This window comes from Myotis yumanensis, unplaced genomic scaffold (genome assembly GCF_028538775.1).
Source record: "Myotis yumanensis isolate MYYU_CA2020_CCGP unplaced genomic scaffold, mMyoYum1.0.hap1 SCAF_3, whole genome shotgun sequence".
Classification (NCBI taxonomy): domain Eukaryota; kingdom Metazoa; phylum Chordata; class Mammalia; order Chiroptera; family Vespertilionidae; genus Myotis; species Myotis yumanensis.
The window spans coordinates 3,027,310-3,051,770 of NW_027223754.1; the positions used below are offsets into that span (position 1 = coordinate 3,027,310).

General features: G+C 43.3%; 1 protein-coding gene across 1 annotated transcript in view; it reads right to left on the reverse strand.

Moving 5' to 3' along the window:
* Window positions 1–3,807: 3,807 nt before the first annotated feature.
* VEGFC (vascular endothelial growth factor C) overlaps window positions 3,808–24,461 on the reverse strand; it is an 80,794-nt gene continuing 60,140 nt past the window's right edge. The window contains exons 4-7 of the mRNA XM_070408127.1: window positions 16,659–16,810; window positions 9,502–9,608; window positions 8,867–9,200; window positions 3,808–4,294 (exon numbers count right to left, since the gene is read on the reverse strand). Coding sequence (XP_070264228.1) covers window positions 4,186–4,294; window positions 8,867–9,200; window positions 9,502–9,608; window positions 16,659–16,810 — 702 coding nt within the window. The 3' untranslated portion in view covers window positions 3,808–4,185. The remainder of the gene's footprint in view (window positions 4,295–8,866; window positions 9,201–9,501; window positions 9,609–16,658; window positions 16,811–24,461) is intronic.

Sequence of the window (24,461 nt, forward strand, 5' to 3'; positions counted from 1 at the left end):
TTTTCTTTAAAATTCTAGTAGCCTGCTTTTTCTCTCATTTCCCCTTCTGACCTTTCCTCATTTTTTCCTGTTCTTTCTTCTCATTTTCACCTTTTCTTCATTCCTCCCCTCCTCTCTTTTTCCTCCCTCTTACTAGCATGTCCCAATGAGAGTCTATGACCCCTCATTTACTGGGGCCCTATGAAACGAAGCCTCACAAATATCATCAAAACCAAGAGAGGCTGCTTAAACTGGGCATCAGAATGGGGGGAGCCTAGCCGGTGTGGCTCAGTGGATAGAGCGTCGGCCTGCGGACTGAAAGGTCCCAGGTTCGATTCCGGTCAAGGGCAAGTACCTTGGTTGTGGGCACATCCCCAGTAGGGGGTGTATAAGAGGCAGCTGATTGATGTTTTTCTCTCGTCGATATTTCTAACTCTCTATTCCTCTCCCTTCCTCTCTGTAAAAAATCAATAAAATATATTAAAAAAAAAAAAAAGAATGGGGGGAGCGGCCGCTCCCAGTCCTGTCTGCTTCCTGGGACAGCTTACCCTTGAGCAGTGACAGGAAACATATTGTCCACAGGAAACATCGGGGCTGGGAATAGGAGAGAGTCAGGGTTGAAGGTCATCGTTTAAGATTTGTAAGAGATACAGAGAGAACAGTAGCACACGGGGGCGATGGGGGCGGGGCTGTCAGGGAAAGGAGACGGGGAGTGTAAAGCATGGGCGGTGTGGCGGGCTCAGTTGTCACTCATGAACTTGGGCCATGGGAAGTCTCCACACCCGGTACTCCCGGCTTGGACACGGCACCCAAGAAAAAGATTTGGTGTTTTTTTCACACTGAATGACCCTGTCAGCCACCTAGTTGCATTCCTAATAATATTCTCAAACAGAATTCCTACTTAACTGAAATCTGCACATTTGAAATAGAGCAAAATCAATTTTAAGAAAATGTGCAGCTGCCTTAAAATGATGGAAAAATATATCACAGCTTTAACAGCGCACTAGTGTTCCAAAGTGAGACAGAGCAGTGTGCAGAGCATACATGAAAGTTCTTTATTTCTTTTAAAAGTGTGTGTGCATTGTGTTCATAACATTAAGTATTTTTATTGAGGCAATTGTGAAGTCTCTGATCCAGCTACTCATTATTTTGTGAATTTAAAGACGTTTGTAAGGGTGTGTCACCACCCTTTCTACCTAATCCACAGTTACTGTGTCAGTGTGGACAGCCGAGTCTTGTCAAGCCTGATGCGTGGTCAGCCAGTGGGTGAGCTCCTGGCAGCCTCGGCACCTGGCCCCTGTTCTCAGAGGGTGTGGACACCAGGCCCCGTGTGGTCAGCCGGTGATACCAGGCGGAGACGTAATGAAGCCGGGTCACCAGAACTCAGGCTCTGCATCCACAGCCTGGTCTGGACCAAGTGCAGTAAGCGTAGGCGCACCTGGCCCAGGTTCGGGAGCAGGCGCAGCCTTAACTTTGCTTTTATATGAAATGTCTTGTTGCTGTATTTTTTCAACATATGTACTTTTATCAGCAGTTGAAAGACATTTTCCAAAGTCTCCACAGGTGTCCCCTTTGATACGATTTCGGGGCTTTGAGCTGTCTAGACTAGTTAGAATTATGGTTACGGGAGATATTTTACTTACGAATTTTACATAAAACATGTTTAAAAGGTTCATATTTCCTCGTAATGGATCGTTATTCTCAAGAACGGGGCCTCCCCGAGTTCTCAGCAGAGATTCCTGTTTTCCTTCTCCCGCTGGAGGCCGCTGGATATGGCCCAGCACCAGCCTGGTACCAGCGGGGGCTGGGGGGGGGGGGGGCGGGGGGGGAGCTTCACACACATTTAGCTCCACTCTCTCCTTCCTGAGATGAAGCTGCATTTGCCGAGGAGTCAGGATAAGGACCTGCTGTGGTTCCCGCCAGGGTCCCTGTGTCCCCCGGGCTTTTCCCAGCACAGGCTTGTTAGCTGTGGAGCGAAGAGAAAAGTGTGTGTGAAGCTCTGGTTTTTATAGAGATTTCCAAACCCTCAACCCCTCTAACCTTCCAACTGCACTTATGCAAGTTAACAATTACCCCCTTTAAAAAAGTATCCCATATACAAAAACTTCAAGGACAGAGAAAACCAGTATTAATTTATAAAGTATCACTGACTCCCTCAAACAGTGTTCGGGTGTACTGAAGGCATTTTTCTGATACAATAATTGGATTTATTCAGAACTTTCTAGAATTTATCAACATGAAAACCAGACTCGCCAATGTCTCTCTTCTACCATAGTGAAGTGATTGGCTATGCTCATCTTCAGTTCAAAAGGCAAAGTCCCTAAACAGCAGCCCTTGAAAAACCTGCCAGTGAAAGCGCAGAAGCGTGGCACCCCCTGCGAGGTGAGCATGACCTTCCCCACATGGGAGTGTCGTGACCACTGGCCATGCCCTACAGCATCGGCTGCCATCTCAGCCTCGCCAGTGCGTCTGCTTCCCTCTTACCCACTGGGACTAGTCCTTTGGAGCTGGGTCTCCACCCGGAGGAAGACAGAGCCGGCCCTGCCTGCCTCCCTCGGAGAGATGCACCCTGGGTATGCCAGTGCGGGCCGTCTCGTGGCCGCCACCCACACTTCTGTTTGGAGTTAGCGTGGATGTAGAGGAGAAAGCTATTTTTAGAAATTCTAATACTGGAATCTGTTTCATTCCATCAGTCAGCCAATGTCAAAACCCCTTTCCAAACAAAAAAAAAAAAGTCTGGAAGCTAGAGCTTATACAGCCGCTTAAAAAATATCTTTCCCCTCGAGTCTTTTCAACTAAGGACACAGCATTAGGTTTCAGGGCATACAATTCTGCGTACAAACTTCCAAGATGCCCATGTAGACACTGGTGCCTCAAACACCCAGTGTTTTCTCGTCTTCGTCCTGCAGATTGCCCGCCTGGGGTGTGGAGGCTCGAGGCCAGTTTATGGGCATTTTCACTGTATCTTTTAGCTTCTGCTGAGTCGGTCTTGCTAATACTCCACAGAATTGTTTAGCTTTCTCTCCAGTCCACCTCTTTAGCTGGCACCACAAAATCTCAGCTATTACCGTGGAGGGAAGTGAGGTTTTTATGGTCCATATAAACTTGTCTGAGTACCACCGGCAAGGTCTTGTCTTTGCCCATGTTACTTCTGCTTTTGGCCAAAATGATTACATCTCCAGGGACAAGTTCAATGTCGTTTTTTCTGGCATGCTTCGCGCTTTAATATTTGGCCCAGTGGTTTTTTGGCTTACCCAGATCTTCTGAGAAACTAATTGTCAACACATAGTTTAGATGACTTTTAAGCTGATAACTTATAACAGCTGTTGTATCAAGTTACATAGCCTTAGGGGCTCATTCAAAGCTTAGATATATTTTTTTGCATTAGCTAAAAAATTAATGTATTTAAAAATGTATCAATACTAAAAATGACTCACCAGATCCAGAGAGAGATCACACCCAGAGTTAGAAGTCCAAGTGCTCCCGGTGCCCGGAATAACTCCATCACATGGATGTTAATAAGCAGACCGCCTTTTTAGATGGTATGTTCTTTATCGATTCATTTGGTTATAAATTCAAGAGTATCATGTGCTAAAATGTTTATACTCATGAAAATGTTGAGATTAAAATGTAATAGCAACTGTTATCCTTGTGAACATTTCTTTTGTTGGTTTAGATTTTTATCACAAGCCCAGGCTGACATCTGGTTAGAGAAAAAGAAAAAGGGTGGGGGTTAGGGGAGGGTGAATGGTCCATAATATCAAGTTCTACTTACAACGGAAGATGGTAATAGACCGCACTCAGCAGTTTATAATACAATTCTCATTTTATTTTAAACATATTTTGCATGATATAAAAATATTGATCACAGTGAGCTTTACCAATTGTTATTGCTATAAACATGAATGCAGAAACAATATTTTTAGTGGAAATAAATTATATAGTCATTTTTTTTTTTTTTTAAATCACAACAGAAAAACCTCGGCTGTTCGGTCCTTGGCAGAAAACCAGTGTTTATAAGAGGTCTTTGCAGATGAGCTGGGGCCCGTTTCCGTGACGTTATCCACGTGGCTCGGGAAACACCCACCGGCCGCTGTCTCTGTCACTGTGGCCCCACACACGTCTCTCTGTCCACAGACAGTTTTAAAGGGGCAGCACAGTCTGCCCTGGCAGAAACGGGACGCCGGGAAACAGTCTCATATCAGTTCACTGTGGTCTCTTCCAGTACGCGGGCACACAGCGACACACCTCCTCACTGAATGCGAGGCCCGGCTCGCAGTGCTTCAGCCGGTTTGTACACGGCCGTCTGTAACAACTAGGGAAACAGAGACACACACTCTCGTTAAAGGCCAAGGCGAGGAAAAGAGATCCCTCTCTTTTACAGCTGCACAGTATTGCATGGATGGGCCTGGGAAATGTTATGCTAAGTGAAATAAGTCAAACTGAGAAAGACAAATATCACATGATCTCACTTAGTTGTGGAATCGAATGAACGAAATGAATGGACCAACAAAATAAGACCCGAAGCAGGGAGGCATGGAACAGATTGACAAACCTTGATGTGGGGTTGTGGGCAGAAGAGATTAACCAAAGAATTTATATACTTACTAGAGGTCTGGTGCACGAAATTCGTGCACTTGGTGAGGCGGGGGGATCCCTCACCGTGGCCTGCGCCCTCTCACAGTCCGGAAACCCTTGGGGGATGTCCCACTGACGGCTTAGGCCAGGCCTAAGCCGTCAGTGGGACATCCTTAGCACTGCCGCAGAGGCAGGAGAGGCTCCCACCACCACCACTGCACTCACCAGCCTTGAGCCCGGCTTCTGGCTGAGCAGTGCCCCCCCCTGTCGGAGTGCACTGACCACCAGGGGCAGCTCCTGCATTGCTCCTCTGCCCCCTGGTGGTCAGTGAACGTCATAGCCACCGGTTGTTCTGCCATTCGGTTGATTTGCATATTCACCTTTTATTATATAGGATATGCATAGCCATGGACACTGGCAATTGGGTAGTGAAACCTGGGGGATAGGTAGGGGCTAGGACAGCCGTGGGCAAACTACGGCCCGTGGGCTGGATCCGGCCCTTTTGAAATGAATAAAACTAAAAAAAAAAAAGACCATACCCTTTTATGTAATGATGTTTACTTTGAATTTATATTAGTTCACACAAACACTCCATCCATGCTTTTGTTCCGGCCCTCCGGTCCAGTTTAAGAACCCATTGTGGGCCTCGAGTCAAAAAGTTTGCCCACCCCTGGGCTAGGAGGAGGGGGGCAAAGGAGGGGGACAGAAGATATCTGTAATGCTATCAACAATAAGAAATATATTAAATAAATACATAAAAGACCAAGGGGAGGAATTCGTTATGCTATAAACACACTTTTGTGTGAGTCTAAATTTTAAACTAGAATGAAGTTACTCATTTGTCATAACAGTAGGTTTACAGGTTTGTAAATTGTTAGTTTGTGCGTACAATCACACAGTTTGAGGAAATGGACCCTCACCCTCCAGAGTGTCTGGGTTGCTGATGTCACAAACGGAAGAGTGAGACACTGCCAGCATCGGTGTTTTGAAGTGCTCTCTGCTTCGTGTATGAGGAGGAAATGTTGGAAGTGATTGTTCCGGGTCTGCTGATTCAGGGTGACCACATAAGCATGAGACTTTCAGGGAACCAGGGCTTCAAAGGGACCCAAGGACCCAAGCCAGCCATCTGCAGGCAGGACTGTGGTCCTCAGGGACAGCCCCGCCCTCACTCCCATCTGCGGGACCTGCAGCTGCGAGCATGGGGGGGGCTCACCCCCCCACTCCCCACCTCGGCTCCATGTGCAAAGGGAGGGACAGTTTCCCTTGGGGGCCCCTCTCTGCCACCACTGGACTTCCAGTTTCCAGCAGTGGTGAAAAAATTAATGATCAAGCAACTAATCCCATCCAAAGCCCAAAGCCCTGTTGCTCTGAGGAATGGGAGAGATCTTTGAAGATGATTTTTTTTTTTTTTTTTGGCATATGAGTTTGGTTAACATGTGGGAATGGGGATGGGTGTCCAGGGAAGAATGCAAATGGCCTGCCATGGAAATCCACAGTGCACTGCAGAAAAACTGCACATGTGATGCTGATGCTATCATTTCACTTCTTGTGCTTTAGAAAAGGAAGCACATCTAGTTAAAATGTGATTTTTTAAACTTCTAAATACAAATGCAATTTTGGTCCACTGTTATTCCTTAAGTAAAAAGACAGAATTCTCAATGAGCAATGAAAGTTACTGAATAAGGCAGTGGACCAAAGCATGCATATGCTGCCCACTACACTTTTGGAATAAATATTAAGAGAAAATGGGTGTAAATATTTTCAAAATATAAATTATTATTATTTGCTTCAATATATACATGAAACCTGGAATTACACCCCTAGAAAAGTGAACATAGGGAGAGTTTCAGTAAATAAAAATCTTTATGAAGCACGTATACTATTAAGAGAAATACAATGATACACATCTTTTCTACTAACTTAAAAGAATTCTAGAGAAAAAATATGATTACTGGTTAGGCTTTATAAGCATAAAATTTCAGCTTTTTAAATACATACTAATTAAGTTCACTCAGAAGACTCAATGTACAAAATGGCTCCATAAGATTTGATATTTATATTCTGCATTTTTTAAGTATCCTGGTAATTTGAGTAGAGATATGTGAGTAAAATTTCAATAGAGTCATTGCTTAAAATATTCTAAAGAGAAAAAAATGGTTCCAGTAAGGCATTCTGAAACAATAATGAAAAAATATGTCATCAATTATATCTGTATATTCAGTGAATCTCCTTATGCAGCAGCTAAAATGCTAGTGTAGACCGATTTTCAAATATAGCATAAAATGAGAGCACAGAACTTTTGAGAACAAAAAGATGGACACTCAGTTTACTGAGGAAGAGAGTACTGATGACATCAATGCAGAGACGCAACTGTAAATAGATGTAATGGAAGCGTGGAGTCCTGTGCATAGTCATCCTTGAAAGGGCGTCATCACCGTCTGCGAAGAGCAGATGAAAGAGAAGAAGAGAGCCGTGAAGGTGATGAAGAGCAAACTCAGAGGTGCCAGGAGAGGGCAATGTAATGTCAGCCAGAAAAGGAATAGAGCTTAAAGAAAAGCTGCAGAAAGGGCTGCTTACAGAAAGACCAAGTTGTCGAGTGCATTTGGCAATTCAGAGTGTACTGATACCTTAAACAGAAATCATGGAATTCTAGGGCACAAACCCCATTAGTTGGTTGAAAGTTCAGAGATGACCCAGCCTGCGTGGCTCAGTGGTTGAGCATCAACCTATGAACCAGGAGATCACGGTCCAATTCCCCGTCAGGGCACATGCCTGGGTTGTGGGCTTGATCCCCAGTGTGGGGCGGGCAGGAGGCAGCCAATTAATAATTCTAGCTCAACATTGATGTTTCTACCTCTCTCTCCTTCTTCCTTCCTCTCTGAAATCAATAAAAATATATTGGGAAAAAAAAAAGAAATTTAGAGATGAAAGAGGTGACTGTGTGGTTACCAGAGAGGCTGGGGAATGGGGGGGGGAGGGGGAGGTAAAATATAGGGTGATGGCAAGAGACGAGACAATGGGTGGTGAGCACACAATGCAATGTGCAGGTGACGTGTTATAATATTATACACTTGAAACTTATATAATCTTATACCCAACATCACACCAATAAATGTGATAATTCAAATTTTAATAAAGGAAAGAGGTGGACCCAGATATGGAAGGCCTGGCCTTGAGCATCTTTTGCAAGGATAGATCTCGGTGGAGAGCTCTGCCTCATAGGGACACACTGACAAGACAGAAGACATCTGGGAGCTTTTATAAATTGAGGGGAAAGGACAACAGAGTTAAGGTGTAAAGGTCAGGAAGAGAGAGGCATGATGGGTGAAGCAATGTTGAAGGAGCATGGGAGGATATGTCAAACGTCGAATCTGGCTTCCGGAGTCAACCACCTTATTCTCAGGATAGACAGGACCAAGTTCAGGACTCACACAGAAAGGACTCGGGTCCAAAAGCATCATGTTTTTCTTGGTGAAGAGGGAGCAGACTCAAGGTTTAAGGAAGGAGTCTTGAGTAACCTCTAACAGCATGTTAATTTACTCCTCTAATTCCATTAAACACTTAGCTTAAATATTTTTATGCCTAGATACAGTTCTACAGTAATTGTCAATGTCTTATCCTTTGTAAATTTTGGACACAACTTTCTGCACTGAGAACAGTTGTCTTAAATCTCATCTGATGGAATCATACTTGGGGTGGAGGCAGGTGTGCACTGCCCAGTTGTATGTTTTTTGTTGGTAATCCTTACCCGAGGACATATTTTCCATTGATTTTTAAAGAGAGTGGGAGGAAGGCAGGGAGAGATGGAGGGAGGGAGAGAGAGAGAAAGAGAAACACTGATGTGAGAGAGACACATAGATTGGTTGTCTCCTACACATGCACCTAAGAGGCCAGGGATCGAACCTGCAACCCAAGTACATGCCCTTGACTGGGAATCAAACCCAAGACCCTTTCGTGCAGCAGCTGATGCTCTAACCCCTGAGAACACCAGCCAGGGCCTGGCTGCATTTGGAAAATGCTCCCAGGTGACTGTCTCATCCACCTGTCTAGCTTGAGTCGAGAGCCACCACCTCAGCTTCTGGGACAAGGACTCAGAGTGCACTCTGAGCCTGGATCTGGAGTGCATTCCAGGCCTCTTTTCTTGCCTTGAAAGTCTGGCATTGGTTGAAACCTATCAGAACAACTCTTCCAGAATTTACTGGTTCCACAATAGCCACCAGCAGCTGCTGTTGGTGTTGAGAAAACTGCGTTTAGTGGAGAAAACGATTTCCAGGAAGAGAAATACCCACGGTTCTCGACGACTGCTCACCTGCACGTCTGAGGCTGAAACTTCTTCCCTTTGAGGAAGCACTTCTGGGGGTTTTCTGTACATTCACAGGCGCACTTGGCTGGATTGAGGGGCTGGCTTCTCGGGCAGGCTCTTCTGCACACGCACTGGCACGTGCTCTCGTCGAACTCCCTGTGGGGCCCGCACGAGCTGGGGAAGAGTTTGTTCCTGCAGACGCACTGGCACGAGTCTCTGTCCAGCTCCCTGTGGGGCCCACAGCTGGCCGGCCGCAGCCCCCCTTTGCAGACGCACTGACACGTCTCCTCATCCAGCTCCTTGTTGGGGCCACAGACGTCGTGGAATCCATCGGCCGCGTCTAGACAGCCAGGCGGGACATGGTTACTACACCTCCCTCGGGGCTGGGTGGTGTTATGCAATGAAAGCATCGACAGCACCTTCCCTGGCGTGCTGTTCATTACAGGGCTGTGCACGAACATGGTATGTGCCCCTACAGGAGCGGTACATGCAATACCAATGGGAGGCAAGCAAGGGCCATCGCGTAGTGAGCTAGCGCGTTTCATGACCTGAACATCGTGCATGTGGATCTGATATGAAAGTGCGTGCCGACCACAAGAGAGAGCCCTGGCATCTAGTCTCCAAAGCCACCGCGCTCTTACCGTCGCCAGCAGTGGAGGCAAACATGAAATCCTGCTGAGCGAGGCACCTGCAGATGTGGTTGTTCCACGTGTGGTTGGCGGGGCAGGTCTTGTTGGCCGCCTGACACCTGGGGAGACAGACCGGGGGGCATTAGCATAACTGGCACGGAGACGGGTCATCGCTTTCCTTACCTCTGTGTCACATCAATACAGACATGTAAAAGCGCTCCAAAATGATGCCAGAACATCGGAAATGAAGTGTGGATGTTCCCTCTCAAACCGCCTCCACCCCCATGGGCTGTGGCACTCTCATCCCAGAGGTGAGCACCGTGAGCGGGATGGTTTTGAATCACTCCAGGCTTCCGCCTCTTTACGGCGATGCACTGATCTGTGCAATCACATAGTGTCCTCATTTGCGCAAAAATGGGACCAAGCCTTTTACTCCAAAAGTCCCTTTCCTCTGAATAGTCCATCTCATAGGACAGGCTGTGAGGGTGTCCTCCATTACCGGTAGAGGTTGCACAGGGGTCCTATCAGGATGTATGATTTACTTCATCAGCCCCCTGTTGACAGCTATTGAAGTGGCTTCCACCTTGGCCTCTTCCAAGGATTCTCCAGGAAGCATTCTTACACCTGTGCCTTGTCGACTGCTTTTCGGAAGCACAGATGCCCATACTGTCAAGGTCCATGAATGCAAAATGCCCACTCTATTCCCCGCCACAATGGTATCCGCAACCATGGGTTTTGTAGTGTTAGTCCTTCCTCCCTTCCTTCCATCTTATTTGTTTTGGTAAAAGCTAAACAGCATGAAGTTCTTTTTCTTAGCGTTTGATTTATGACTTTGGAGTTTCTTTTTGCAAATGAAAGAATATAAGTATGTAGGTGTGTATACATGTATGTATGTATGCATGTATGCATGCATTTTATCTCATTCTCTTACACAGATGATATCCTCCCGTAGATTCCAAACCTTGATTTTTCACTGACCACTATTTCCTGGAGAATGTTATACCTGCATAATAACTTCAGGTATTCCCAAGAGCAAGCCTCTGCTCATTATGTATTTTTGTCGCTATTTTGTAGGCTAATCACAAACCCATATTGATGCACGTAAAAGCTAGACAGTGCTTACCCATTTTCCAAAACAGTATCATTGTTGTTTTTTATTTACCTCTCTATTCAAAACGTGGGTATTCCTCCATCAAATAAGACGGCAGTTATGTTTAGCTATATAACAGCAATGCAGTTAATCCTGGTTGAACCAAATTCATGTCACTCTTCTGAAGTGCATGTCGATCGTGGCCATGCTGCCTCAGTGTTGACGGGGTGTAAGTGGCACACCCCGATGTTGGCACAGTGCTGTGGGCTCACAGCTAGAACTTGCCAACGTGCGCTTAAAGCTGCCATACCTCAGCCACCGTGTTCCCAGCTGGGAGCTGTAACCCAGTTGTGGATCATAAAATTAACCACATGAGTTTGGAAATGCATTTTTCAATGTAAAAGAATGGCATGTAATAAAATAGAAATCAGTAGAGTGCATGTGATATTGTTTTCTTCCATTGCATTTCAATGATATATATATATACACACATATACATATTTTAATATAAGTAATGTACACATACAAATATATATGTGTGAATATTAATATACAACCCCTCACACACAACTCCCCTTTTCCCATGTGTGTGGGGTGTGTGTGTGTGTGTGTGTGTGTGTGTGTATGCATGTCTGTGGTGGCAATGTCAAATATATTTGTTTTTGGTCACAGCTGGAAAAGTGACAAAATACCTACCTAAGCTATTAAAATGGCACAAAGAGGTGTCAAGAATAATACGAATGACTAGCCCAAGTAAGACTGGTGAAAGGTGAGATTTCCAACTGTAGGCATATGTGTTAATGTCTGTGCTTACATTTAAAATGGATACACAACTGTTCATCCTAAGTAGGTACAAAAACAAAACAATTTCCTAGCATGTAGTGAGGAAAAAATATAGAGTTTTCTCTATAATATTTCAACATCTTCAAAAATATAAACTTGAAAGTATGGACTGGGTGTAGAAACGAATGTAGGGATAACTGTAGAAATATGTTTCTGGGAATGTCATACAAAGCAAGGAATCAAGTTTGACAGAATTAAATAATGATTTCATATGATCTGGCTACATTAACTCTTTAGTTTTTGCACATTTATGTTGAATAAAAATACAGCCTTCAGAATAACACCAATTATGTTCTATTTCAAACACTGTGCCCACTTAAACTTTATATTGCTAATTATAGTTTGCTCAAAGTAAAGTAAATATTTTAATTTATAATACTCTTAAAACTTAAATTTCTAGGACAATATGACTTCCGAAGCTACCAAAAGTAAGAAACTACTACTCATCAATGTTAACACATATTTCAAAGTTGAAATTTGAAATTCTGCTACATACAACTTAATGAAAGAAACATATATTTGGGTGAAATACATTTTCATAATTTCCTAGAAAAGTTCCTTGATCTAAAAGTGAGTCACAACTGCTTAGCATTTAAAGCTTCTCATGTGAAAATAGAGACACAATTTCCAAAATACTGTCATTTTAGAATGAAAGGCAATGATTTCATGGTGGATAGGTTTAGCACAATCATATCTCATTTATCTTAATCTCCAGAGCATTTTTGTTCTATTAGAACTGCAAGTTATGAATATTAATGGGTGCACATATTAACATGTTTACAAATTAGTTTGCAATTACTGGTAAAGTGGGTCTATGCTGAGAATCGTAGGTAAATATATTGACTTCCCTTTCCCGCCCATGAACACAGTAGGCTTGCAGACATCAGTAAGATTAAGTCTATAAAACATATCGCTGAGAGAAAAAAAGGTAATGTCACCATTTTAACATAAAAAATGTTAAACACTCAGAGCTGTGCTATGTAACCTCTTGTGGCACATTAACTCACCCATCTATATATATAAAAGCCTAAGCGACTGAATGACCGAACGACTGGTCGACTGGTTGCTATGATGCACACTGACCACCAGGGGACAGACGCTCAACGCACAGGATTAGGCTCCCTCCTGTCTGGATCGGGCCTGCGGGGATCAGGCCGAAACCAGCAGTCTGACATCCCCTGAGGGGTCCTGGATTGCGAGAGAGCTCAGGCCAGACTGAGGGACCCCACCAGTGCACGAATCCGTGCACTGGGCCTCTACTATGCCATAAAAACAGAAAAGCATGAGTGGAAATAACACAGTTTCAGAGGACTGAGTACCTCTGCGCGTGGGGGACAAGAAATGGTGACTTGAATCGTTGGGTTATATCGTAAGTAAATACGAAGGGAATATTTGTTAAATTTTAAATTGGGGTGGAGGGATAGATCATTTTTGTTTCTGTTGTTCTGTAATAAGTGTTTGAATTTTTTAACTTAAATAAGTTAAAAATGCAGACATGACTGCAAACCCTAAGGAATGAACTGACTCCAACCTTAGTCTGCATCTCTGAAGTGCTCCTTTTCGGTTGTGGGATATTGGAGAAAGTTACTTAAGGCTGATGATTCTGCCTTTCATATCTAGTTGGGAATCAGCCTCTCCTCTCTCATTTTCTCTCCTACTTCCTCACACACGCTCTCTGTGCCGCGTGGGTGCTAGATTATCAGTAAATGACAAGGTTATCTTCGTTCCAAGTCCTTCAGCTAATGAGTCAGTCCTGGCCATTCCTGGGCTTTTTTTCCCCTAACAGTTGATCCTCTCACCACTTCCTCTTTCCTTGAACTCTGTCAGCTTTTTGTAAGATCTTTGGAATTTTGTCATATCTTTCCCTCAGTTTTTACCCCTCATTTTTCTGCCTGCTCTTTCTCAGTCTCCTGCACAGACCATCGTTTCTCCAACAGTTTCTAAATATTGATGTTCCCATGGTTTTATTTTCTCTGCTATGTCCTGTATTTCCCTTGGTTGGGTTTGTCTCTTCCAATTGCTCTCACTACCAATGATATGCTGGTAGCCACCAAATGAGCAACCTCGCCCCAACCCCACATCCAACTGCCTGCTGAATGGTCACTTTAATTTCTTTCAGATATTGCAAATACTCACACTACGCAAGTAAAAACTAAACTCTTTTCAAACCCGCCTTCCCGTCTTTTTAAATATTATCAGTGAAACTTGTTATGCCACACACCTAGTTCCTAAGCCCTGCTTTCTTCTGTTTCCAATGTCTTTCCACCTCTTCTCTTTCCATCCCGTCTCCACTGCCTGAGTTCCCACCCTTATTATTTCTCTGATGGATTATTTCAGAAGCTTCCTCTCCAATTTTCTCACCTCCTGTTTGCTCCTCTAATCCACCAACGACATTACCCCCAGGCTGTTCTTCCTATAATATACCATGTAAATATAACACCCTACACGAATCTCAAGTGGTTCCTGGAGGACTTGAAGGAAAAGTTCGTCCTTGGTGAGATGTACGCACTCCTGCATGCCTCTCCGGCCACAGGAGGCTGCAGCTACGCAAGCAGCACCAGTGCCCTGCACCTATTCAGTAGTTCATTCCATTCCCTTTACATTTTGACACTTCATATAGAAGCAAACTGAGGGTTAGAGACACGAAATATCCAGTCTCACAAGCTCATGAGTGGTGGGCCTGCATTCAAGCTGACATCTGGCTGACTCTCAGGCCCAAGGGCTCTTTACTCTTTTTGTCTCTTCTCGCCTCAACTAGTGAATTCGAAATAATGAAAACATGAGTAAAATATGCAAATGATATGGGATAGAGATAAGGAAGCTGTTTTATTTAACAAGCACTTGTTGATAGTGTAGTGTATTGTTTAGCCCCCAAATCTGCTTCATCTGTAGGATAAGGCTATTGCTACTGCCAATGTCATAGCTGACTTTGGTGGTTACTGAGACAGGCAATGTACTCAAAGGGCCAAAAGTATAGTGACGGCTCGATTACTCTTCAGTGTTGTTAGCTGGATACTATGGAGGATACAAACCTGCCTCTCACAGTCCAGTCCTTGCCTCACATACAGACCCTAGAAACCCAGGCAGGCGAGGGCCAAGTAAAGCAGTCATCGCTGCGGGTATGCAAGAAGCAAAGGTGGCCACGGTACTTGGAGGAGATGAGTGCAGGAGAAAGGCCTTCCCCTGAATCTGAGGAGGGGAGGAGGCATCAGGAAGGCAGCAGAGAAAGGACCAGGCCAGAATGGAAAGGAGATGCAGAGCAGGAAGTGAGGGTGGTGATCAGAGTCAGCCTTGGTGAGGCGCAGACATGTGAGCAGTGGGACACAGAGGGAAGGATGCCAGGCTGGAGGGGAAAACCTGAGCTCAGGTCTTGAGCCTTTAAAGGTCGCTGCCAGTTCCTGGTCCGATGAATGACAGGTGCCTTTAAAGCTTACCTGTCACACGATCCAGGAACTGGAGCCATATCTGCTACAAGAAAACCGGTACCGACACCGCTGCGTTAAATCAGAAATCCATGCAGAATGAGTGGGTGAGGAAGGCGGTGATGGGGATGAATGCAGGTTGGAGCAGATATGCCTCCCTTCCCCCAATAATCAATAGTTTTGGGTGAGATATAAGGAAAAGAAGTAATTCACGGCCACTGTGTGAGTGCAAGGTCTCAAAGAACATTGTGATGAATAATATGGACTAAAGCAGCGGTTCTCAACCTGTGGGTCGCGACCCCTTTGGCAGTCGAATGACCCTTTCACAGGGGTCGCCTAAGACCATCCTGCATCTCAGATATTTACATTATGATTCATAACAGTAGCAACATTACACTTATGAAGTAGCAATGAATATAATTTTATGGTTGGGTCACAACATGAGGAACTGTCTTTAAAGGGCCAGAAGGTTGAGAACCACTGGACTAAAGACATCTAATAAAGCTTAGATTTGTGTCCATGATAGCTCATAGAATTATAAATACAGCAATATAAGATAGATTTAGATAAAATATTATAAATCAATGATATGATCAGGACTTGAACCGTAATTTGTACCCTCCTCACAGAGATAATGACTGAAGCGCTGGGAATGGATGAGCAGCCCAGGGAGGCAGGCGCACAGACCTCTCGGAGCCGCAAGGATGGACTCCCAGCTCCAGCAGCTCCAGGAGTGGTGTCTGCCAGCATCGGCACGAAGGTACTCCCAGAGCCCAGAGGTCTCTTCTTTCTCAGGCCACAAAGGACAGGTCTCTGTCACTCCAGTTAAGCTCTCCTCTCGTTTTCCCTAAAGTCCCTGGGAAGATAAGGCTCCTACCTGCCTCACAGAGGACAGGAGCACAGAGAGATCCGATGGGGAACCTGCCACCGGTGTATCTCATTTATGGCCAATCCCCCAAAATGCAAGTTTGGTTTTCTTTTCTAAAGTAATACATACTTTGCCCATCAATTTGTGCATACTTGTGTTACGCATGTTGGACTTGCGGTTTTGTTCAGATGCACACTCCGTATGTCCTAACGAATGAAGAGCTGCATCCTTGTTTGGGGGCAGAAACGGGTGAGCCATATCTCAGACGGCATTGCTTAATGGCTCCTTACACACTCCTGGGGGTGGGGGTCTGTGCTTGACATTCCATCCGGGTCCTTCTGTCTGATCACATGACGCATTTGCTACCACTTACCAAACCAAAAAAGCAGGATGGGAAGGGAATCTGAATAACACGTGTCAGTTTTAATGTTGTGTTGAAGTAACAGTAAGAGAAAATTCTTTCAAGTAATTAATCAATACTCAATTCTTGCTGAAATAGAAACATGAAGAGATATATGGAGAAGAAATAATCGAGAGTGAAGAAAAGCAACTGGATGCTAATAGACAAAAGAAAATTTATTTTTTTGTTTTGGACCAAAAATCTCATTAAGACTTAATGTTTTGGGCCTGAACATCATTTATGAGTTGGCACACCTAACTTTATGAGTGCTGTATCTGAATGACTGCTAGTTGGATATGAGCGGGATGTGTGTGATTCCACAGAAATACTTCTTTTGTTTTGTGAGCTACTGTGTCTATCAAGTGGGCTTCCCCGTTTCAGCTTAATTTCATTTTCCGGGCATACTATTACGTTTGCCTTCGTTTGTATTTCAATGCAAAGAATGCTATAGAAAACTCCACAAAACGGCTTTTAATAAACTATTGACTCGAACACAATTTTCCCGTAGAAGAGGAGGCAGAGAAGGCAAACCTGGTTCATACTCACTGTGGCAGCGTTGCTGGCAGGGAGCGCCTAATAATGGAGTGGACTTGTCTGTAAACATCCAGCTTGGACATGCACCGGCAGGAAGTGTGATTAGCAAAACTGACTGTGACCGGTTTGGGGCCTTGAGAGAGAGGCACTGTAATTTCAAACAACTACAAAGAAGGGACAAAAAGAGAAACAATTATATAGAGGCTGTCCAGCATGGCACGGTAAATGGTGGAGTCCACAAAGAGTGAGATGAACTCTTCATGAACAGGTAGAGTGCTGCGTAACATAGGCAGAACATCAATATCCTTTATCAATTAATCAACAGGTCCTATGCTTACCGCATGTCACTGTTACAAAGCATATTAGGATTTTGATAACCAACTAATGATTATAGAGCAGAGATGTAGTAGACCAATGTGTTCAAGGAGAAGAACTGTTTCAGAGACCTAAATTATTATATATGATAATTGATTCCAGAGAGGAAGGGAGAGGGCATGTGCCCTGACCAAGAATCGAACCATGACCTCCTGGTTCGTGGGTCAACGATGCTCAACCACTGAGCCATACGGGCTGGGAGACCTAGATTGTTTTAAAGGGTAAGAAAGGGGCACCAACGTACATTTCATTGTGATGTAAGAGCAAAGCTATTGGCCACCTCAAAACGTTTGGTTAAGTCCTATTGTATATAAACTGAATACACAGACAAAAAACACATAGATGAAAAGCTGGTTTTCATTCCAAATCAAATTTCTACTTCAGGGTAGTTTTACCTGTATTGAGCTCTCTTATAAACTTATTATGTTTAAAAGAAAAAATAAACACATTCACGATTTAACAGCTAAAGCTCTGTTTCTGCTGTTTTGACAAAGGTATTAGGAAAAAATAATCTTAGAGAAAGGTCGAGCATTTTACGTGACTGTGGGTTAGATCTCAACATTTAGCTTGACTAAAGTCTCCTTCAGAATGCCTTGTTTGTGGAGAACTCCAGTTCTCTTCCTTCTATCAAAATAGTGCTTTGAAACATTAAGTAAAGCCAAGCGGATTTAAATTCCTAAGGCTCTGAGAATCCAAATGATCTTCAGTACCAATGGCAAAGTAAAACCCTGTCCATTGTCTGCTCGATAAGATCAGCAGCAGTAACTCAACTGCAGGGAACCACGTGCGGTGTGGGACTTTTATGGCAATCTGGGCAGCGTGAAGAACATGACATACTCCAGAGCCTCGTGATTTGGCGCCTCGCTGCAATTTCATACCAACAGTTGAAGATCATTGGAAAGGTCGAGGGAGCAGAATTAGTTGCCCTTTTGCTCATACTACGGAGAGATGTATTAAAAGGACTTTTGAAGAATGAAATGCAGAGATATCTCAATTATAAGATGCATATTTTCTTCACTTGAAATGCATTCATTTCCAATTGCAGCTATTTTCTTAGCATAAGTGCCCAAGAGGAATGGGCACAGATCACACCCAGACAGGATACTTTTGTTAGCGACCGCACTTGTGAGTTGTGTGAACTTGGAAATGCCATCTAACTTTTCAAAGCTGTCTGTTTCCTTAAAAACTAGTAAAATGAAGATGATATTGACCCATTACTTCATGAGACTATTATGAAATTATATAGGCTGAAACATGAATGTGCTCTATATACTGAGTGCTGTATAGATGTGGGTGTTTAATTATTTGCATATGTTCTCAGGCTTCTAGATATTCCCCAGAATACTGTCCATTCTCCATCGATAATTCCAACATAGGGCCTCAATGTGTCCCAGCATGATGGTTTTGACCAGTTTCTTCTCTAAGAGACATGGGTGTATGCAGTTGGGCTGAAACCTTTGATTAGGTGACATGTCACACTGGCAGAAACCCTTTGTGCTACGTGTAACTATTTAAAGAAAGATAATTCTGCAATGTCTACAAATGCTACAGTTTTTCTACTTGCATGACATCTGCGGACCCTGCCTTAATAACCAGAGTGACAAAGGCAACATGAAGTGGCTTAGAAACGCAGCCATCTTAATATGGTGCATATGTAATTTTTACAAATGACTTGTTGAAGCTCGCAACAGTGGGAACAGGAAAGAGGTGTGCAGGTTAGCTCGCAAAAGCCTCGATTGTACGTCTAGTAGGCAGGTAGATGCTTGTGCCTGGAGCTTGGAGAGCCATTGAAAAATCATCCGTATTAACATTGGAATTGAAGTCTGGGCATCGATACGATGACCTGATGAGATCAGAAAGTGTCTAATAACAGAAAGCTGGGGCAGGAACATTTCAGGGTGAACAGAGGCAGGTGAGCGGTTCCCTAGCCTGGGAAGAGGTGTGACAGGTAGAACACCGGGCAGGGTATTGTTAAGTCCAGGGAAGGCACAGAATGAGAGGAGGGCTTCAAAAAGGCGTGTATGGTCACAGGCTCCAGTGTCTCTGGGAAATCAAGGACGTCAGGAGGGAGCAGGGACAGCTGGGCACCAGAGTGGCTCTAAGGGCTGTGGCAGGGCCGGGCGTGAGGACAGGAGCAGCAATAGGGATGGAGAGACAAGAAGGGCCCCACAGGACTGAAGACAAGGGGCTCAGATGACTCTGGCCACAAGGGACACTTTCCCTGACAGAGTGCATGTAATTCTTGTAGGATCTGTCATCGTCTCAAGTGACACAAGGCAGGACAGAGCCTGAGAGGGAAGGCTAAGGCCCTGTCTGAGATAAGGGCTATTACGGAGGAGTTAAGGAGGTTTCCCCACCCCTGGACCTCAGGGGCACGCTTCCTGCTCTCAGTGATGGTGGCCACTTCAGACCCCACCCCACATGCCTCCCCAAAAAAGAGCTCAGGGACCATTATCAGTGATCTCAGGCCACTTCCGCCACTCCCAGTGGGTAATGTCCACAGTTAGGACCCGCCCAAAGGCACCAAGTGTGTATTCAGGAAATGGGGCGGTGAAGAATGTTCCAGAGAGATGAAGACCAGTTAAATGCCCAGGAAGAAAGCATCTTCTTGGACAAATAAGACTGGCTCTACACTTTCAAAGAGCGGAAGAGGCCTGTGTTGGCAGACCCACTACTTCAAGGATAAAGGGACAGGTGAGGAGGCAGTAAAAAAAGTCAATGTTTAGAGAAGTTTGTTTTTTTTATTTTTTTCTTAAACTTGAAGAAATCTTATACCTTCAAATTACAGGACAGCTTGGGAGAAAAATCTACTTATAGTTTAGCTATTTAAATAACAGAAAAAAATGTAATTATTGATGTTTCATTCCTCTTGTTTGAGTCTAAGTAGGCAACTGGCCAGCTGGAATTAGTTAATTTAATCAAAAGGAATAAATAGGTCAAAAATTAAAGTTAGAAAAAATATTTTCTTGAAACACTTCTTCTACCTTCAAATTTTGACCTGAGTTTCTCCAGTAGTTCAACTCTCTACCTGAGTGTCCCAGTGTGGGAAACACATAAGGGTCCAGAGAAGGATGTCTCTGACCAATAGAAAAAGGAGAAAAGTCTTACTCATTGAGTTTTATTCATTTATCAATTTCAGAAAAAATGGGAACACCTGAGAGTGTGCTGCAGGTGACGTAGCTAATTTGACCTCCGCAGGCTGGTGTACAGAGAAGGGGCCTCTTCCCTCTTCCAATTTTATTCCCCACTACTCTTTAGGTGCATACATTGATTGACATTTTCTCATGTAAAGTGATTAACTATTTCTACTACCTTTCTAATAAGTACAGTAACTTGTTTTCTTAACAGAACAAGTTGTGAATTTCATATAGCTCTATGTAATCCCTATGTTACTAAGAATGTCCATATACCTTTTTCCCTAGTCAGATAATAGGTACTTAAAAATGTAAACTTTTTTGAACTAAAAATATTAATAATTAGAATCACATTATAAACTCACAGGTCCCGCTCCTAAAAACATCAGTGCACTTTTAAAATACCTGGAAGCTTCCCTTTTCCACGAGAGATGCATGAACAACCAAAAGCATCACCTCAAGGACAGGCAGGCGGTAGGCAGAGCCTGCATTTGCAGTTTGGCCCTCCTGGGCCTTGGAAAAACTGCCCAGCTGCCCTGAGCCTCCATTTCTCTCTAAAATAGGGATAATACAGTGGTGATTTCATTGTTGGGCTATTTGATTTCCCCTCATCCTCCCCATTCTTCTTCAAGATTGAGTTGAATCTTTGGTAGAGGGATTACACATTATTAAGTTTCTCCTTAAAATCATTCCTTGTTTCGTTTTCAATAACTGTTTATTGAGAAACTAGAAGATGCCAAGTGCCAGGTGCCTTACTGGACTGTCAAGCTAACAGCTATCAGTCTCCAAGTCTTGCCTCCATGCAATTCTTAAGAAGCCCAACAAACAATGGGAGCGAACTAGAGAAAACTTTACATATATTATGATTCTATGTTAGAATTATCAAAATATCAACTCATTTACCACAAATGCTGTTAGTGAGCAAGAACCTCAGTTTACCTGTCTTATGGAAATGCATGCTGGCCATTATATGAAGATCTGAATCAACGCAGGAACTGTAATTTACTCTTGAAAGAGTCAGTTCTAGCCATACACCAGAGTGTTTGAGGCAATAATGGATTCTTTATATTTTAATAAAATAAGAATCCTTATACTATTGTCAGACTATTTTGTGCTTCAATGTGTACACAGCAGTGTTTTCTATTTTAGATTTATGCTCATAGAATGCAAGATTCATGTATTAGGTTCAGCATTAGCTAATAATTCTATGTATATATGGGCACTTAGTCGATACTGATGGATGATGGTGACAATCATAATTTGATATTTTGTGCATGATGATTTTCCTAAGACAGTTTTATGCTGTGAAGTGAATTGTTCTTGAACAGTAAGATATAAACTTGTAATTAACTTAGGGTTCCAGTACTAATGAAAGTCACCATGGGGACTCAGGCTGTCTATCAGTATATGCCTATTGAAAGAGTTGCTCATTTTAAAGAAGATCAAAAGAACTTATATCCAGGGGGCATTTAAACAAGGCTGGAAATTGGGGAAAACACAATAGTATATGCTGTAAAACTGCAAAGAGAAGGAAGTGGCGATCATTTCCAACTGAGAGGCTCCCCATTGCTATCAACTGGAATTTTTTAATAAGAATGTTTAATAGTCAATTCTCACCAACAAGAATGAGCTTCATATCAAGCCACTTTTTGAAACAATAGCTTGTTTACCCAGCATAGCAACCGTTGTAAAGCAACAGTTCCTAACCCTACTTATCTGGCAAGCTATTCAAGAACAAGGTGTAGGACTTCCTTGCTGAAAAAGTCCTGGATTAATCAAAGTCTAAAGGAATGTCTGTGTGCGTACAAGTAGGAAACAGAAAAAAGCCTTCCTCTACAACCTCTTTACACCCCAAATAGAGCCAGTCTCCCCTCAGAGCAGAATATCTCGCTACCGTATTTAACGTAAACATTCCCACCTTAGTCCATTAATTATGGAAACATCTGCAGTCCCTGAAGAATATGATTAATTACTGCAAAGTCAGAGGAAAACACTCTATAACATTTAAAGAAATAATCCCTAAAAATGGAAGAAGGTGAAAATTGAGGGTTTATTCTAAGTACTTCCACTGAGCATACCAACCACATACTGGCTTTCCCTCTTCTCTCCTGGTCCAGGAATTCACTTAGTACCAACCATACCAGGGCTTCCAACAACGTTTATGGACCTTCAATTGAGTTTGGGGAAGAACACGGGATAGCAGATCCTAACAGAGCAACATCTGGCTCTGCATTCATTTTATTATATTGTTATACATGAAATGTGTGCACAGAGCTACCAGTATAACAAAAACCCATCCAGGAGGTTTAGAAACACTGAGTAAAATTTGTGGACGTGATCGGTACCTTGAGTTGAAAAAATAGTGGACTTTTAATAGATGCATTAATTTTTTTTTTTCTTCAGGCAACTGCTATTCCTAAAGAGACTTCTGATAACTGGTATTGGTGTAGGTGGAGAGTTCTTTCTCCACATCTGGATCAAACCTGATTTCCAACAACTGTATATGCCAAAGATGAATTAGCAAAAAATTCAAAACAAATCACATTCCACTCGTTGCATACATATGAATGCAATAAACTAATTTTCCAGGCTGCCACAGAGTTCTGTTTCATTAATGGAAGAATTATCTCTGTTTGCAGCACAAACGGGCACCTATGAGTTTCATTCCAGAGTTGCACATTTTTCTTGGGTTTAAAAAATATTGCGGTGAAAGAACATTTTATGAAACGCCCAGTGTAACTCAAATATGACCTGGAATGCTTTTGTTAACACACCTGCTTTTATTGTCTCTTTATCACATAATTAGAAAAGAAAATAGTCATTTCTTTAGAAGATGGCAACGTGAAATTTGAACGAATACTGCTGGAGTTGTTCAGAATGAGCTGGAGACCTGCTCCCGGTGGAGCCGCCTTCCTCCATGGACACTAATGAACAGGGCAAAGAGGCTCCAGTTCCCGAGGAAACCCCGTGAGCTCAGAAGTCCTTTTCCATTGTCATCTTCAGGAAAAATATATGAGGTAAATACCAGCATTTAAATAGCTTTTTAATTCAAATGTTTGGCTCGAAAGCAGATGACTTTCTTCTACTGCTACTTCAGTCATCAAATGATTGATGTTCTGCAAAATTCACTTTCTGCTTTTTGGTTACATCTCTTAAATATACAACCTCTCATAAGACAATCCACTGAAAGCATATGTTCATGAGAGAGGTCAAAAACCCATCCAATCAACTTCCGTTTCCACAGGCCCTCAGATCTGAGCAGGGAGGTCTGAGCAGCTGCTATCGGATTAGGTCCCTGGAATGCGTCGTGCATATGGTTTTACTTTGTAACTAACCAGGCTTCCTCACACATTCTGATAACATGCCTGCGTCCAGCCCCATAAAAGAATTTCTATGAAGTTTCCACAGAACACGTGGGTTTTACATGACTTATAGTACATTGTCCTTACAATTTATGGGATTCCAATTGGTGACTTTTATTGCTAAATGATGTGTCTGGAACTCCTTTAACAAAACAAAACCTCTTTTTTTTTTTCCTTCAGAAATTAGAGCAGTAGGAAACTGGCTTTTATGTTTGAAAGAAATCATCACATGCTCCCATTTATACGACATCGAAAATATCATAAAATAAACTCAGGAGAAGGTGTGACTTGAGTACAGGCTTTTACAAGCTGCAATCTCAGTAAAACGTGAAATGCAAATGAACACACTGCCCTCAGGGGCTCCATGCCTGGCTCTCCCATGGCCTGTAAACCTCCTGGATATGCATTTGCCCAAACCACTGCACTTCTCTTTCCAACACTGAGCCTACTTTCCATCACTTGATAACTGTTGATTTTCCTGCTAAACTGTAAGCTCCTTTAGTGCAGGTCCACACATCGTGGGTGCTTCACCACACCTGCTCAATTAAATCCAAAGTAAAACTACCCCTTTCACTATAATAAAAAAATTTGAGGGATTCTTCACGCAGGAGAAGCACAGGAAATCACAAAGTCAGAGGGAGAAATGGTGGGCGGTCAATGATGAATACTGGCTTTCCCTCTTCTCTCCTGGCCCAGGAACTCACTTAGTACCGACCACACCAGGGCTTCCAACAACGTTTATCAATATGATGTTTCCTCCCAAATCTGCAGCTGACGATCCAGTCGCTGCCGGAGAATTCTAGAATGACATGCCCAGTCTTTTCCTGATACCTCCACCTCAATACCGCTCAGATTCTTCAAAATCAGCATGCTCAAGACTCTAACTTGGACCCCAAATCTGTTCTTCCCTTCTATTTATTCATTTGATTTAGTGCCAAGTGTTT